General features: G+C 43.6%; 1 protein-coding gene across 1 annotated transcript in view; it reads right to left on the reverse strand.

Moving 5' to 3' along the window:
- The window catches only part of ITGB8 (integrin subunit beta 8), a 198,611-nt gene that overhangs the window by 91,037 nt on the left and 89,617 nt on the right, over window positions 1–17,957 (reverse strand). The window contains exon 2 of the mRNA XM_082258511.1: window positions 10,182–10,267. Coding sequence (XP_082114637.1) covers window positions 10,182–10,267 — 86 coding nt within the window. The remainder of the gene's footprint in view (window positions 1–10,181; window positions 10,268–17,957) is intronic.

A 17,957-nucleotide genomic window follows, 5' to 3' on the forward strand; every position in this document is an offset into this window, starting at 1 on the left:
CACCAATCCCACAATCCACACCAGTCTGTGAGCAAATCGCTGACTTCCTGCTTCCTCCCATGTGACAGAAATGGTGCTCAGTGACTGGCTGTTTGGACAACCAGCTGTTACACTCACCAATCCCACAATCCACACCCGTCTGTGAGCAAATCGCTGACTTCCTGCTTCCTCCCATGTGACAGAAATGGTGCTCAGTGACTGGCTGTTTGGACACCTAGCTGTTACACTCACCAATCCCACAATCCACACCCGTCTGTGTGCAATCACTGGCTGCCTGCTTCCTCCCATGTGACAGAAATGGTGCTCAGTGACTGGCTGTTTGGACACCTAGCTGTTACACTCACCAATCCCACAATCCACACCCGTCTGTGTGCAATCACTGGCTGCCTGCTTCCTCCCATGTGACAGAAATGGTGCTCAGTGACTGGCTGTTTGGACACCTAGCTGTTACACTCACCAATTCCACAATCCACACCAAGTCTGTGTGCAATCACTGGCTGCCTGCTTCCTTCAGTGCTGCAGCCAAATACAGAGGGGGCAATAACTTAAAGTGGAAGTAAACTTCCATCTCTGACTTTTACCTATAGGTAAGCCTATAAAAAGGCTTACCTATTGGTAGTGTAAATGTCTCATAAACGTGCACCGTTTAGGAAAAATTTACTGTACATGCAGCCAGTGACATCACTGGTGCATGTGCTCTGAAGGAACGGCCACCCGAACCATTCCTTCACAGCCCTGTGTTCATGCGTGGGAGTGACGTCATCGCATCTTCGGCCAGTCACAGAGCCGGAGTCCAGGAACCCGGATGCAAGACAGGTAAAGATAGGAGAACCTGCAGCTCTGACATAAGGGCGCTGGAAGGGCTTCATTTTAAAGGTAAGTTTAACATAATGTGCTAGTATGTGATGCATACTAGCACATTATGACATTACCTTGCAGGGTACGAAAAAAAAAAAAACAATCGTCCAACGGTTTACAACCGCTTTAAAAGGCAAGCGTGCTGGCTGCTCAGTGTTCAAACGTGTTCTCATGTTAGTACCCCGTCTTTCTTCGCCACTGTATCTCCCTCTGCGCTTCAGTTGCTGCTGACCTGAACAAGAATCATTCCCTGTGATTTGCAGCCAACCTTTCTTTATCAGCACCTGTGCACTCACTGCCTGTGTTTCTCCTCTGTGTTCCTACTGTGGTACCTATGGCCTTGTGTATCCAGTGCCCCGACACTGCAAGAGACTCATTCTTTTCCTGTGTGCTTCCAATGTGTTTTCTGCTTCCTGCTAGCAGGGCTGTGGAGTCAGAGTCGAGGAGTCGGAGGAAATTTTGGGTACCTGGAGTCGGAGTCGGCAAACAATGCACAGACTCCTACTAAATTTAGATTGGAATTTAAAAAAAGGAAAGTTTAAATGTCCCAATTCACAAAAAGTTATAGTTAATGACTTGGTATAAGGAAACCTATAATTGAGGAGGCCAAATGTAAAAAGGAAGAACTACAGAAAGTTCTGAAAGGATGTTTTGTCTTCCTTAAAATGGATGCATGCACACATCACAGAGTCAATTATTTTGCTATTAATGTTAGATTTGTGGATGAAAATAACAAAACAATAACACGGACCCTCGAAATAAAAGACACTCAGGCACATCACACCAGTGATTACCTTCAGAAGCTAGTGGAGGGTGTTCTAGAAGATTTTGAAATTACAAAGGAACAGATTTTATGTGTTGTGGCAGATAACGCTTCTAACATGTTGAGCACAATTGAGAAGATGAACGCAGATGAAGAAGGTAACAAACAGATATTAGAGTTAGAGGAAGACAGCTCTGCAAGTATTGGAGAAAGTTTAGAAACTGAAGAGAATGCTGACATTGTTTGAACACTGAGCAGCCAACTTTGTTGAAGAAGCATTGAAGCTTGCTACTATTCATCATATGCAATGTGCTGTTCATACACTGCAACTTGCCATAAGAGATGGATTAAAAGATCGCCATGCAGCTACACTAATTGGCAAATTACGGCAAGTAACTGTTGCAGCCAGGGCCCCGAAAAACAGATGCAATTTTGAAAAGACGTGCAGGAAAAGGAGCCATTTTGGATCAAACAACTCGCTGGGGAAGCACTTATTTAATGGTGAAGCGTTTGCTTGAACTTAAAGACTTCATAGAAGAAATGGACAATGAAAATCTTGCAGTAACTGAAAGCCAGTGGACACAAACAAAAGAGCTGGAGAACCTTCTTTCTCACCCCTTCACTGTCGCCAAGAGGTTGCAATGTGACGATCTAACCCTGGGTAAATTCCTCTTGGAATGGAAGAGCCTGTTATATCGCCTGAACAAAAATGAAGGGTTAATAGCTGAGGGCATTGCATCTTCAATGATGAAAAAAGAGAGTCTTTTGCTGGAAAATGAAATCTTGTTAGTGGCTATTTATGTCGACCCAATGAGCCGACTTTTGTTGAACAGTGAACAGACTGCTACTGGGAAAAAGGCCCTCTATGATGTAGCAGCTCGCATGAAGGGATTACGACCTGAAATACCTCCACAGGATGAAGTTCTTTTAAGCAATAGTGGTAACTCAGGATCATCTTCTTCAAACGAAGAATTAGACTTTGATTCCTTCTTAGACAAAATGGAAGTTGCTAAAATAAAGCGATGTTGCATAAGCGTTACAGAACCAGTAAATGTCCAAATAAAAAAAATTCCAACAGGAGTTTTATAAAGCACTAAAAGAAGTTGAAAAGTATGATCGCTCATCAAAACTTACTGTTGAAGAAGCCATCCTTGTTTATCCAGAGATCGTTAGTGATGTGGCTAGAACAGTTACTGCAATGCCACCCACCCAAGTCAGTGTTGAAAGATTAATACATATTAATACAGGAGTCGGAGTCGGAAGTACAAAAAACTGAGGAGTCGGAGTCGGAACATTTATCTACCGACTCCACAGCCCTGCCTGCTAGTACTGGCTCTGTAGGACCTGTGTGAATCTCTGAATGCTTCAACCAGACACTTCTTGCTACACCCGCACACTCCCAGTCCAAATCCTGCTTCATTAACCCCATGCAGCCTCATCTGCAACCTGCTTACAATGACCCCCTGTGATTCTGTGCAGCTCCATCCATTTATAGTCTTCTGTGTGTTTGCACTGTCCTCCCTGCTTAAAGGGTAGCTCCACTTTCATGAAAAAAACTAAATAAATAATAATAATAATATAGGCATATGCAATTGCAACAAAAGTCATATTGTAATTGAATGTTATTAAAAATGACTTTCCTTTTCAATGTGAAGCCACTGTAATTTTCTGTGAAATGAAATGCAATATGAAAACCTGGAGGTGTTCTGTAGACAGAATGTGTACAGAGCGTCCCGCAGAAAACATAATTTCTTGCTTGTGTGATTGACTCGCTGATATTCCTAGAAGTCTACACTAAGATCTGATCTGATTTTCTGAAGTCAGATTTTTGGCATCCCCTGCAACAAAAAATTTTGGTGAGATAGTCCCAAATGAAAATCACATCTAAAAGGGATGCAGACCCAGCAAATTACCTCATTAATGTGCAGCTGCAGCAGCTGGTTGATAATTATTAAACTACTCCCATTTGATTCAATCAGTAGAGACACAGAGGAACAAACTGTGATTTCTTCACAATAACAAAACGTAGGAATCTGCAACAAAGTTTGTTAAAATCCCTGCAATATACATATATATAGATCACCCAGAGGGGAATGTTTTTTTTCTAACGAAAGTGGAGTTATGCTTTAAGCTGCCCATAGATGGATTGAAATTTGGCTTGTTCAGCAGGGATCAGCCAAATTTCTATCTATGCGTGGACATTGTGGGTGTACAGAAGTCAATCTAGCGATAAACTTCTGTAAAGGTGCCCTGCTGGAAAATTTCTTCTCGATCAGCGATATAGCTTTCAGCACTGATCAGTGTATTCTGAGTGGGTGGGGAAGCCTGTCCGCTGTACTACAATGACACAGCGGGAGGTTGTGTGGATGGTGGGAATCAGGTCAGTTATTTTCATTCAGCCCGCTGGTTGAAAAAAAAAACTGACTTATCCATGGCCAGCTTTAAGCCTAGTACACACTATCAGTTTTTTATTCATTTGTTCAACCCAGCATTCGGCCTGTGTGTCCTAGGCTTTAGAATTTGTTACCCACTGACCAGTGATTGCTGCACCCCAGCACTTCTAATGCCTCTCTCCAGCACACCTACCCTCACTTACCATTAACTGCTTGCTTGGGTGAGCCAGGGGACTGCAACCTGGGTATCACCTGCAGTGTAACATCTCCACCTCTAGGTACTCTGGAGAAGACCAGGCAGTATTTTATATTGCGCCTTGGTCATTCTCTGACCTCTTACCATCACTAACAAGCATGTAGGCAATAGTAAGTCTGCCACCAGGTGGCTGTGTGCCTGAATAGTGTCTGGTTACAGCAAACAGTGTCATCAGGCCCCTTTTAGGTATAGCCCTCCTACAGTGATGTCATGGGTGATTCAGTGCCCAGTTATAAGCTGGGTTGGGAGGAGCCGTAGTATACTTGGGGCATGGGAGTCAAGCACCCCCCACCAGCACAGATGTAACCAACACTTGGAGGCCCTGTACAATAGGCCAGAGAAGAGAAGAACAGCACCCCAGGACAGCCAGCTGAAGACTTTCTGCAGATGGGGGTTGGGCATATTGCAAAAGGCCTTTTAGGCCAGGCCAAGAGTTCCCTGAGGCAGGCTATTCCCCTGGAGGGTCCAGGTAGAGGTGTACCTATGGAGGAGGTGACTGTAGAGATCTCATTCCAGTGAGTACTTATGACCCCAGGTAGAAGGAGAGACTGTTAGAAAGGGATGGCTGCTTAAAGTGCTACATATACTTTCACAAGTGACTGATGTGGACCATCTACTAAATGTGATTGACCATGTATTATGAATGTAGCTATTGATATGATGTGACTGTTATGCCATTCCCTAAGTACCTTCAGTAAAGTTCAGAGATTCTATTCATAGGTGTGGATTTTCCTTCCTAGGGATATAAAGGTCAATTGCTGGGAATGTCACGTGGAGGCCTACGGCAAGTAGTAGGGCACAATATGGCGAAGGGTTTGGTCGCAGAGGAGGGGCAGTGTTCTAGCAGGACAGGAGCAGGGGCAGTGTTCTAGCAGGACAGGAGCAGGGGCAGTGTTCTAGCAGGACAGGAGCAGGGGCAGTGTTCTAGCAGGACAGGAGCAGGGGCAGTGTTCTAGCAGGACAGGAGCAGGGACAGAGACTCTTGCTCTTGGCGCTCTTACTAGACAATCACAAAGTCCCTCTTAAAAGAAAACATGCAGGGCTCTCTGTGTCTACTTTGTGGCTTTTGCCACCATCTGCTCTACTGCTACAACCAAGTTCTGCTCAGTCAATAAGGCCCAAGTAGGAGCCGGTTCCCAGTCCATGACACCAGCAATGTCATATGGGCACAGGGAGAAAATCTTCAGCACTGTGTAAGCTCCAAGTCATGCCTCTGTGGAGACAAGCTTGAGGGAATAAAGTTATATTTTAAGCAGTCCCAGGATTGTACACCACATATGACACTATGGCTGGTCTAGATTAAGGCAAATAATTAGGCTCTTTATAATATTTTTCTATCTGGCAAAACAAAATGCACAAGCTCTATACATAGCTATTATCCAATAATGTGAATGTGCAGCCAATTTTATTTTACTTTAGCTTTGAATTTGGAATGATTACAAAAGCGTTTCTCAACCAGGGTGCCCCGGCACACTAGTGTGCCGTGAAGAGTTCCCAGGGGTGCCGCAGCAAAGTGGCCAAAAACATCCTCAATCAAGCAGGCATTTGGTAAAAGATTATTTTTGCCACCAGTTAAACCTTTTTTGATAACAGCGCTGCATGTCCGCTGTGTCAAACATGCATGTAGCTGCTGCATACACTGGGAAAGCTATGTGAGCCGCCAGATTGCGTCCTGCCAACCGATGACATCATCATCGGTTGCTAAGGGCCGTTCTGATGTCCGCACAGCTTGCTGGGATGTGATACTTCCCACTCTTGTCGGAGTAGCCAGGGAGGCATGTGTACCCGTGTGAAAGAAAAAAAGTGTGAAGAGTTTCTAAACTGTCCGTAGAGTTGTCAGTAATGTGCAGAGCTGACGATGAACAGAGCCCTGAACGGGGAGGCTTCTTCCAGCTTGCTGGCCTGCTCGGTGTCCTCCCGGCATGAAAGTGAAAGTCAGCCAAGCGAGGAGGTGTCTGCATCAGGCAGGTCAGTAGATCTGCATTTTTTTTAAAAAGGCTATATGTGTGTACTATCAGTGTGTGTATGTATGTACAGTGTTTCTCTGTGTGTTTGTGTATGTATTGTATGTGTATACATATATATGTGTGTGGATGCATGTACTGTATGTGTGTGAGTGTATGTACAGTTGGTACGGAAAGTATTCAGACCCCCTTAAATTTTTCACTCTTTGTTATATTGCAGCCATTTGCTAAAATCATTTAAGTTCATTCTTCTTCCTCATGAATGTACACATAGCACCCCATACTGACAGAAAAACACAGAATTGTTGACATTGTTGCAGATTTATTAAAAAAGAAAAACTGAAATATCACATGGTCCTAAATATTCAGACCCTTTGCTGTGACACTCATATATTTAACTCAGGTGCTTTCCATTTCTTCTGATCATCCTTGAGATGGTTCTATACCTTCATTTGAGTCCAGCTGTGTTTGATTATACTGATTGGACTTGATTAGGAAAGCCACACACCTGTCTATATAAGACCTTCCAGATCACAATGCATGTCAGAGCAAATGAGAATCATGAGGTCAAAGGAACTGCCTGAAGAGCTCAGAGACAGAATTGTGGCAAGGCACAGATCTGGCCAAGGTTACAAAAAGATTTCTGCTGCATTTAAGGTTCCTAAGAACACAGTGGCCTCCATAATCCTCAAATGGAAGATGTTTGGGATGAACAGAACCCTTCCTAGAGCTGGCCGTCTGGCCAAACTGAGCTATCGGGGGAGAAGAGCCTTGGTGAGAGAGGTAAAGAAGAACCCAAAGATCACTGTGGCTGAGCTCCAGAGATGCAGTCAGGAGATGGGAGAAAGTTGTAGAAAGTCAACCATCACTGCAGCCCTCCACCAGTCGGGGCTTTATGGCAGAGTGGCCCGACGGAAGCCTCTCCTCAGTGTAAGACACATGAAAGCCCGCATGGAGTTTGCTAAAAAACACCTGAAGGACTCCAAGATGGTGAGAAATAAGATTCTCTGGTCTGATGAGACCAAAATAGAACTTTTTGACCTTAATTCTAAGCGGTATGTTTGGAGAAAACCAGGCACTGCTAATCACCTGTCCAATACAGTCCCAACAGTGAAGCATGGTGGTGGCAGCATCATGCTGTGGAGGTGTTTTTCAGCTGCAGGGACAGGACGACTGGTTGCAATCGAGGGAAAGATGAATGCGGCCAAGTACAGGGATATCCTGGACAAAAACCTTCTCCAGTGTGCTCTGGACCTCAGACTGGGCCGAAGGTTTACCTTCCAACAAGTCAATGACCCTAAGCACACAGCTAAAATAACGAAGGAGTGGCTTCACAACAACTCCGTGACTGTTCTTGAATGGCCCAGCCAGAGCCCTGACTTAAACCCAATTGAGCATCTCTGGAGAGACCTAAAAATGGCTGTCCACCAACGTTTACCATCCAACCTGACAGAACTGGAGAGGATCTGCAAGGAGGAATGGCAGAGGATCCCCAAATCCAGGTGTGAAAGACTTGTTGCATCTTTCCCAAAAAGACTCCTGGCTGTATTAGATCAAAAGGGGGCTTCTACTAAATACTGAGCAAAGGGTCTGAATACTTAGGACCATGTGATATTACAGTTTTTCTTTTTTAATAAATCTGCAACAATGTCAACAATTCTGTGTTTTTCTGTCAGTATGGGGTGCTATGTGTACATTCATGAGGAAGAAGAATGAACTTAAATGATTTTAGCAAATGGCTGCAATATAACAAAGAGTGAAAAATTTAAGCGGGTCTGAATACTTTCCGTACCCACTGTATGTATGTATGTATGTACAATGTATGAAATATGTGTGTGTGTGTGTGTACAGCATGTGTGTGTGTGAGGGTATGTACAGTGGGTGTGCGTATTTGTGGATGTATGTACGTTACTTTTGATCCTGACCCCTACACTTTGTATGATCAGAACTGCTTTTCTAAGCTAGCAGGACTGCTTTTTTTTTAGGGCTCATTTACACTAGCAGTAGAGAATGCTGCTCCGCTGAAAAGCAATCCATTCTCAGGTTGCTTTTCAGAGGCATTTACAGACAGTAAGGAGGCAATGTCGCCTTTTCACTGCTTGTTTTTTCTTCCACTGTATGCACCACCATTGTGCTGCAACTGCATGCAGTGCACGTGGTTGCAGCAAGGCCCCATTCATCAGTAATGCCCGCTAAACGCAACAGGGGGTATAATTTATGCCATAGCCACAAAGCATTGTGGCTACTGCATGTGTACAACACTGGCTTGCGCCTCTGTAGGTAAAGAGAAAGCAGTTGGTGGTAAAAATGTGGCTGTTACATTGTTTTACCACCCCAGAGCTAACGTGTGAGTGAGCTCTTAGGCTAGGTTCACACTATTGTGGCTCTACGAGCTGCATTTGCTTGGGGATGACAGCTAATTTATTTGAATAGGCTGCTGTGCCAGTGTTTCATGCAGGAAAACAGTTCCGGCACCATTTTTAAAACACAGTTGCTGGGAAATCGCATGCTGTTTTTGCACCATGCAATTTCACGGCGGTTCCCACATCTGCAAACATGTTGTGTTTTTAGATGGGTGAGGATGCTATTAGGAATGAATGGCAACCTTATGCATCTGTAAAGAGCAACACATTTTAGCTGTGGGTGATTGCAGATGTGGGAACAGCTGCGATTCCCACACCCGCAACTACCTGCATTAGTGTGAACCTATTCTTAGACTGGGGTGTCTCGGAACTAAATATGCTTTCAAAGTGTGCCTCAACTGAAAAAAGGTTGAGAAACACTGGATTAGAACCCCTGCCAAGTTTATATTGCTGTCTGTGCCCCCACTGGGTAGACTGACCCTCTTTTTTTGCCCTGATGACAATCGCCAATGAAACAGAACACTCCAAAATAATACAGCTGTCATCCCAAAGCAAGAGGAGTTGAGGGTAACCCTTCCATTGGGGGAACTTGTTCTGGTGACAGTTCTCCAAGACTTAGTTTACATATTTAGGGGGATGAATCTGTATGTTTGAGCACATTTTTACCGCCCCAGCTGCTCCCTCTTAAGCCTCGTACACACGCGTCGAAATTTGGCTGGGAATTTTCGTCCGACGACCGATCTGCCGATTTTCGGCTTGTTAGTATGATGATTCCGACAACCGACTCCGACTTTTCGGCCGAAAAAAATCTGGTGTGCAGGCTATAAAATTTTTGTCCTCTGTTAAAACACGTCCGATTTTTGTGCAGTCAGTACAGATTTCGACAGGGAAAAATCTTATGAGCAAGACTGGGCATGCTCAGAGAAGAAAGAACACAAAGAAAGCAATCCAACACATGACATCACTTCTGAAGTAGAATTTTGTCGTGCGGCAAAATTCCTGTGCAGTCTAGGCACATTCCAACCAACAAAACACCACTCTGGACTACCGGTCGGCGGAAATTTGTTGCGTGTGTACTAGGCTTAAGCTGCAAAGTCACAGATGCTGTGGATTTTACATCACATAATGGCAAAGTTGATCTTTGCTGCTTCAGCAGGCAGTTCTACCCATCAAACACGACCCATTTAAGTTAAAGGGGTTGCTCCGCAACCATGTGGAACATGCATGCTTGCAACACAATAGAGCGGGCTTTGTGGTTTAAAACAGGTATCCATTAAAACAGGTGCTGATCCACCATGGGCTGCTTTTAAGAGGGCAAAGCATGTATAATTGAGCTTTAAAAAAAGGAATTCCCCTCCCTTTGTAGATATTCCCAATTGTTCCTGTTGCATCACCAGGAAAGGAAGTAAAGGGCAATTTCTGCAACAGGAGACAGACAGCAAAAAATAAACTGAAAAATAATTTTAACCCTTTTCTACTTACTATCTGAAATAAAAAAAAATAAAAAAAAGTTTTGGTATACATTTACTTTAAACTAAAGCTTTCTATGCATTTAATTAAAGAAGTATTACACAAAGTCCATACCTCTTGAGTACACCATCCACATTCTGGTCCAAGTGCAAGGCATTTTGTGCATGTAGCTGCATTTGAAGAGGAGCATTTGTTTTCAACTGTAAAAGAGCAAGAAAAGCTGCATAAATATACATATTGCTGTATCCTTATTGCTTTCAAAACCCCACATTTCCAGTGCAACGCGTTTAAGATACATTTCACATTCATTGCTATTCATCCTTATGGAAGATGCATTCTGTTAGAAACCACATACTGTATGCAGCAAGTAAAGATTTTATTGTGACACACTGCAATGTAGTAGAATGCAGAGGTATAAATGGCGCCACAGACAATACAAGCTCAGTAGACAACGGGGAATACGCCACACATCTTAGGAAACGTCTACAACGCCAGGAAAAGTTCTCAGAAGTACTCTGCGACGATGAAAATATATGTATGCGTGAATAAGAATATCTAGTCATATGGGTAAACATGCAAAAAAGAAATGTGTAAGATAAAAACTTGGTAAACTGATATTGCCCTCCTTCCCCCATCCAATGCAATAAATTGCCCTCTTAAGTGTAGGAAGAAATGTTCCACTATAAAGCTTAGGAATCCTGTTCCTGTGCAAACATTCAGGCAAACATTTGCACAGGCACTTCTAAAACACAATAGGTATTTATAACTTGTGAAAAATAAATACTGAATATACAGTACATAAAAAAACGAATTCATGATCTAGGTGGAATCAATAATATTATACAGGATCTATAGTGCAACAACAGTTTGCTCAGTGCTTTACAAGAAAATAAGGGGAGACAGTACAGTTACGATACAATCCAAGACAAGAGAGTTAGGAGGGCCCTGCTTGCATAGACTAAAGCCCCGTACACATGTACCGATTGTCGGCCATAAATATTTGGCCGCTGACTGATCGGCCGATTGTAGGCTTGTTAGTATGATGCTTCCGACAGCCGACAGCGCATTTTCGGCCGAACAGAATCTGTCGTGCAGACTTTAAAATATTTGTTGGCCGTCACCAGAACGGCCGATTGTTCACCAGTCAGTACAGATTTCGGCCAACAGACAGCAGATTAGCAAGACTGGGCATGCTCAGAAAAGAAAAAAGACAAGGAAAGTTAACCATCACTTCTGCAGTCGGCTGTTGTTGGCCGACAAAATTAGTGTGCAGTCTTTTGCAGTTTTCAACAGACACGACAGCCCTGGACAAAAGACGGCCGATCGTTCAGCCGATGATCAGTACGTGTGTACGGGGCTTTACAATCGAAAGGGAAGGACAAGTGATAGAAAAAGTAATAGCTGTGGGGATGAGTTGTTAAAAAAAGGAAAATTCAGCTGTTAGCTAGAGGAGGGATACATTTGCCAGAAGAAGTGAGTTTTCAGGGATAGTTGTATTATTAGTCTGGAAAAGTCTTGGGGGGAGGTCACGGGTGGGGAGCAGGAAGAAAAATGCTGTGCAAAAAAGTAAAAGTCCACTTACATCAATTTGATGCCATGATTGAATACTGTACATTTACATTCTAGTCGCTAGTAGCACTGACACTGAGGGGTTGATTTACTAAAACTGGAGAGTGCAAAATCTGGTGCAGCTGTGCATGGTAGCCAATCAGCTTCTAACTTCAGCTTGTTCAATTAGGCTTTGACAAAAAAAAACCTGGAAGCTGTTTGGTTTCTATGCAGAGCTGCACCAGATTTTGCACTCTGTTTTTAGTAAATCAACCCCTGAGTGTCTCTTACAGTATGATGTAAGTGTAGCCGGGTCCGGACTAAGTATACAGACTTATCTTTTGTTTGTTGAAATCATTCCTGTGCCCCTTTAATGCTGGACTCAGATGGGATCGTCAAATTGCAAGAAATGGAAGATTGGCATTGTGGGAACTGTAGTCTTTTGCAGAGTGCTGATTATGTGCCTGGATTGCTCAGGAAACGACCTTTCCATGAGGCCAAGAGGGGGTGAAGCATTTTGGGAGGGGTTAAAAAAAAAAAAACTATCTGCGAGACAGACTTGAACTCTCTTACGCCTGGGACCCATCGAGTGCACATAAGCCTGCTGAGTGGTGGGTGAGACAGCAGAGTGCAGCCTACTGCACGAGGCCTGACACGCCTACAGTACTCAGCCTCAGCAGAGCGGATGTCTGTCGCTGCACTGCGGATGTCTTTGCAGGATCTCTGAGGGAGAAAGTGGAGGTCGGCTAATTATCCTGAGGCAGCAGAGCGCTGCAGGTTTTTCAGATGCCGAAGCATGGAAGACCACATCGCCTGTTCCACAGGGTCTTTACAAAAGGACATCAGAAGTTTGTGAGAGGGTGCCTGTTCTTGGTCCAGACTACAAGTATACACGTCATCTTTACACCGAACACAAACCTTAAAGCAGATATCAGATCCCTTAGGATTACAATTTATCATCTTGCCCCATTTCGTTATATTAAGCCACAGTGGAAATTGTCTTATATGAGCTCCAACTGCCGGTGAAGAAAATAGCAAGGGAGGAACTTTGTTGCACAATTGCTCTTAAAGGGGACATGTTTTAGTTTCTATTGCCATATCTTTAATTAAGATACTGACGGTATAGATTAGCTTAGAGTTTCTCTTTAACCTGAGTATTGCTTTACTAGAGTAGAGACTATCTATATACTTTCAGAAAATAGAAGATTATGTTTAATACTGTTCCTTGATATTGTAACATTCTTTTTATCTGATTTGGTTCTTGCTGAACTCGGACAGTTTATGTAGGGTTTAGCTGACTGACATAATTTCACTCGCTTATTCATTGCGTAAAAGTTGGAACTCACTTATATTGTGTTAGTGTGTTCCTTATAGTTGTATACACTATGTCTGAACCTAGGGTGTCAGGTGGGCTGGATGGTTTACAGGGTCATGGTAGTGCTGAAGAACACCCATTAACCAGCAACCCTCAAGGGGGCAGTGCTACATAAGTATTCTTAAACAGTTTCATAACTAGACTTGGTGTCACTGTCCTCTACAAGCACATGTAGACTAGGGAGAATGATCATAGTGTGACAATCAAGAAATGGTAGAGATTTAAGGAAATCAGTGCATGTTTTATTCCATCAATTTTGTTTAGGGGTCAGGGAAGTTAAACTACGGCAGAAAAATCTTTCCGTTTTCTAAAAGGTAATAGTATAGTTGCCAACTGTCCCTATCTGCCCGGGACACTCAAGGATTTTGAAAACCTGTCCTGACCCGACCTTGTCCCAAGTGTCCCGGAAATCAAGGCCGGTCACTGACAGGACATTCAAAGCTCAGATGCCCTCATTCACTGCAGTGCTGCCGGTTGCGATCATCAACAAAGGACCATGCTGGGCACAGATCCCTCCCCTACCTCCTCCTCCCAAGCAGTGATCATTTGGGTGGCTATGGGGACTCAGGCTGCAGAGAGAATGGAATGGAGCAGTAAGTCTATGAGACAGTGTAGCGATCCTTAGCTGCAGATGATTAACCCTTTTATTGCTAGCAGATCTTTGCTGGCTGCGCATTCTTGGCAACTATGAAACAGGCTTTAAAGATCCCTGTGGTGGCGGCTAGAGACATGATTAATAATCATGTTTCTAGCCACCACTGGGTTCCTACAAGCCTATTGCATAGTTGCCAGAATGTACTGCCAGCAAGGATCTGCTAGCAATAAAAGAGTTAGGCCAGCTATAGACAATGCAAATTTGCACGATTCCTCCATCAACACAGACAGTGTAGACAGGGGAAACCCTCCTGCCAAGCAACTGTCTGCTCCCAGCCAGGGGGCAGAGGAAGCCGCCCCCGCCGGGAGAAGACAGTGATTATCCCTAGTGGCTATAGCAGCCATTTGCGATAATCGCAAGTGACTCTTGCAGGCTAGTAGTACCCAAGTTGATCGATTGGAGTGGATTCAGCCTGCCCATTAATAGTTGGAATCTCGGCCAGTTCCTGCTGAACCGGCCAAGATTCGAACCGTGTATGGCCTGCCTTAATCATGTCTCTAGCCACCAGGGATTTTAGGCTAGTAAGATCCTTGGTGGCTAGAGACACGATTAATTATTTTATTGCTAGCAGATACTTGCTAGCTGTACATTCTTGGCAACTATACAATCGGCTAGTAAGATCCTTGATGGCTAGAAACATAATAAACCCTTTTATTGCTAGCAGATCCTTGCTGTCTGTACATAATTAAAGAGGCTGTAAAGTCAGAAGGGTTTTTTTTTTATCCTAATGCATTCTATGCATTAGGATAAAAAAAGCAGTGGCTCCACTGGCTCCCGTTGCTGTAAATCACACTCAGTTAGCCAATCAGGAGAGAGAGGGGGCGAGGCCAAATGGCAGCTCTGTTTTTGAATGGATACACAGAGATGCAGCTCGGCTCGTGTGCCCCCATAGCAAATTGCTGCTGTGGAGGCACTCAACAGGAGGGAGGGGCCAGGAGCTTCAGCCAGGGACCAGAGAAGAGGAGGATCTGGACTGCCCTGTGCAAAACCATTTCACAGAGCAAGTATAACACAACATACAGCGGTATACAATGTACCATTAACATAAACACTTACAGTATATTTACACACACACACATCATCATAGGTTGAACTGGATGGACTGGTGTCTTTTTTCAACCTCACTAACTATATATATATATAGATAGAGATAGAGATAGAGAGAGAGACTGTATATAATGCACAAAACAGAGAGAAGGGTAAAAGTAATAATTGTTTTTCTATTTTTTTATATGCTATTATTTTAATACTGTAATTGTATCTGACAATTCCAAGTATGAAATAGATTAATGCTTTTATATATAAATTGTGGAGAGGTTAATAATTCCTTCCTAACTTTAAATGTTTGTTATTTTAATAAAACAAAAACAGAAAATGTAGTGTCACTTTAACCTTTAATGCCGGGTCACACTTGTGCGATGCGGGAAGGCTGCGAATTTGCAGCCTGTTCCCGCATCGCAAACGCACATCTGGCAGTTCACACTGCCATATGCGATACGCTGGGGGTGTCAATGAAATGTTAACGACACCCCCAGTTTGATCGCATATCGCAATGCGATCTGACAGTTCACACAGGATCGGATCGCACAAGTGTGAACCACTGTGCGATCCGATCCTGATGCGGCTGAAAAAATGCCTCATGTGCGACTTTTGTACGGGTGCAGTGCAAATTTAGCCATACAAAGTGTATGGCTGAATTCGCACTGCACATCCGATCGCATGTAATGAAGGAGCAGTGCGCTCCAATATTACATGCGATCGCCACACACGCGGAAATGTGAACCGGTACTTAATTGCTAACAGATCCCTGATGGAAGCACATGATTAACTTTTTTGTCAAACCAAACTAATATTAAATGAATGCCCCGCCCCTAAGTACATGCCTTTTAGGCACACAAAAAAAAGGTGTCCCTAAAAACTTTTTTAAAATGTTGGCAACTATGTATTAGTTGGCCCCTGACACACAGGACATTTACTTTTAAAAAAGTATGGGTTTGGCTTTTTCCCCCCATTTATACTTACCTATGTGGATGCAGCATCAGTCTGATGCTGCATCTGTCCCCTGGCACCTTCGCACTGAGAACTGATAGATCAAAAACTGCCGATCACTTTGTTCTGACAGCTCCACAATCAAAGAGCTTGTGACTGTTAGTCAGCAGCTCTCTTCTCTGCCCCTCCTCGCTCACTGGAGCGCTGGGCTATGGAGGGGTGGGGATCGGCCGGCTCAGACTCTCAGCGGCCCGTAGTGCCTGGTCCGACTTCTGTGACGTCAGTGAAGAGCGGATTTCAGCCCGCTCTCTGCTGAAAACAGGTCACAGGAGTGCAAATTGAATTGCACTCCTGTGATCTATAGGAAATGTACAGCCAAACAAGCTTTGGCTGTACATCTCCTTTAAACATTTAAAATGGCTGTTGGATTTATGTTCAATGAATTTCTTCCAATAACAATGTCACTTGTGTCATCTGCCATGCATTAATGATTTAATGAGTAGGGACAGTTTCCAGAGAACAGGCCAGGAATGTGGTCTGCTCCTTTTGTTGGGCACTGTAATGTTACTGGCTTTTCATCAGGCATTTCTGATGTTCTTTTACCTGGAAGGAACCTTACAGTTATTTTTACTACAGGGTGTACACCAATACTTGATCACCGTATATCTGTATATTAGTAACAATCTCTAATAAATTTGTGATGTGGAAAAACAAGCGGAAAGCAGTCACCATATAATTTTTGGAATGTGGGAAATCACACCTACTTTGCTGTTTGAAATATGGCTTTCCTGAAACCATTTTCCACTTTCCCAAACACAATAATAAATGTTTCAGAAATATGGAAACTTTCAACGGGACCCAACAATCCAATATAATGTTTAGTCCCTAGTCCTCTGACTAAATCTGCTGTGTTGTTCTCTAAAACAACTTGCATGCCTTACACTATGTAGTGTGTGTAAAAAATGTGCCATTGTTGCTTATTATACATATTTTATATTACTATTGTCCACATTGGAAGGGCTATGTCAAATTAGATGTAAACCATATGTCAACTTACCATTGGTGGAGAAGCGATTTTGAGTGCCAGCAATTGGAATTTGGAGCAGGCAAAGGCAATGCATTTGCGATCTGCGTTTGGGATGTTGTTAGGTATATACTGATAACTCACAGCCGATCACAGACCCTATGCACAGAACACCTCTTTCCCAAACCACGTTTTGGTGTGTGGCAGCCCTTCAATGGAGACACACTGGCTGTAGGTGTTATGTTGCACGGGGGAGGATGAATCAAAATTTTTGGGTTCAACAGGGACATGCAGAATTTCAATTCACCCATGACATTTCCAGCTCAATCTAACAATCGACTTCTATAGAATGAGACTGTTGGAAAACTTTTGTCAATCAGTGGTTGCAGCCAATCAGCAGAGGAGTCCCCACTGTCAGAATGCAGCAAAGATGTCTGCATCTGCTGCGGTTGCAGGTATGGGGGAACCTCCTCTGGTTGATTGAAAAAAAACAAGGCATCTCTGGCCAGCTGTAGTGTAACAGCCCAGTCCTGCTCTTCATTCATTTATGAATGAACACTGTAGTTGTAGCCTTCATTCATAAACACACAATAAAGGGACCCTGTCACGAACCACTTACCTGTACGTTGGCTTGAAGAAGTGCAGTGGAGGGGTCTGGGGTCTAAACTGCCAACCGTCAGTATTTTTTCTGGCAGCGAGTAAAAAAACTGGATTTTGTAAGAACTTATCGTAAAATCCTTTTCTCTGAAGTCCATTGACAGACACAGCAGCAATACTTCTTTCCCCTGGGACGTCCCAAAGCAGTATAGGCATGAGGGGTGGGAAGAACGTAATCAAAAAACAGTTAACGTATTTCCAAGGCTAAAAACGTAGCCAACTAGGTAAGAAAAAAGGTCAACCAGTAACAACAGGAGCTTACCCACGAACAAAGTTTGACCCCCTAAAGAGAAAAAAAATCAAGTCTCTTTACACAGCAGTCTGCAAAACCTTGCAGCCAAAAGAGGCATCCGAAGATAAATCAATCTTGTAGAATTTTGTAAAAGTATGCACGGACGACCACGTCGCCGCCTTACACACTTGAGCAACAGATGCCTGATGACGAAAGGCCCAAGAGGCACTCAGCGCTCTGGTAGAATGCTCTCCCACAGGGAAAGAAGGTACCTGACCCTTCAATGAATAAGCCTGAACAACCGTCTGCATAATCCATCTGGATATGGTCGCAGCAGAAGCAGCCAAACCCTTACGAAATCCCTCAGTAAGGACAAAAAGAGAATCTGATGTCCAAAAAGGCTCCGTGGC

The sequence above is a fragment of the Pelophylax lessonae genome (assembly GCF_965119305.1).
Source record: "Pelophylax lessonae genome assembly, chromosome: 5".
Lineage (NCBI taxonomy): Eukaryota > Metazoa > Chordata > Amphibia > Anura > Ranidae > Pelophylax > Pelophylax lessonae.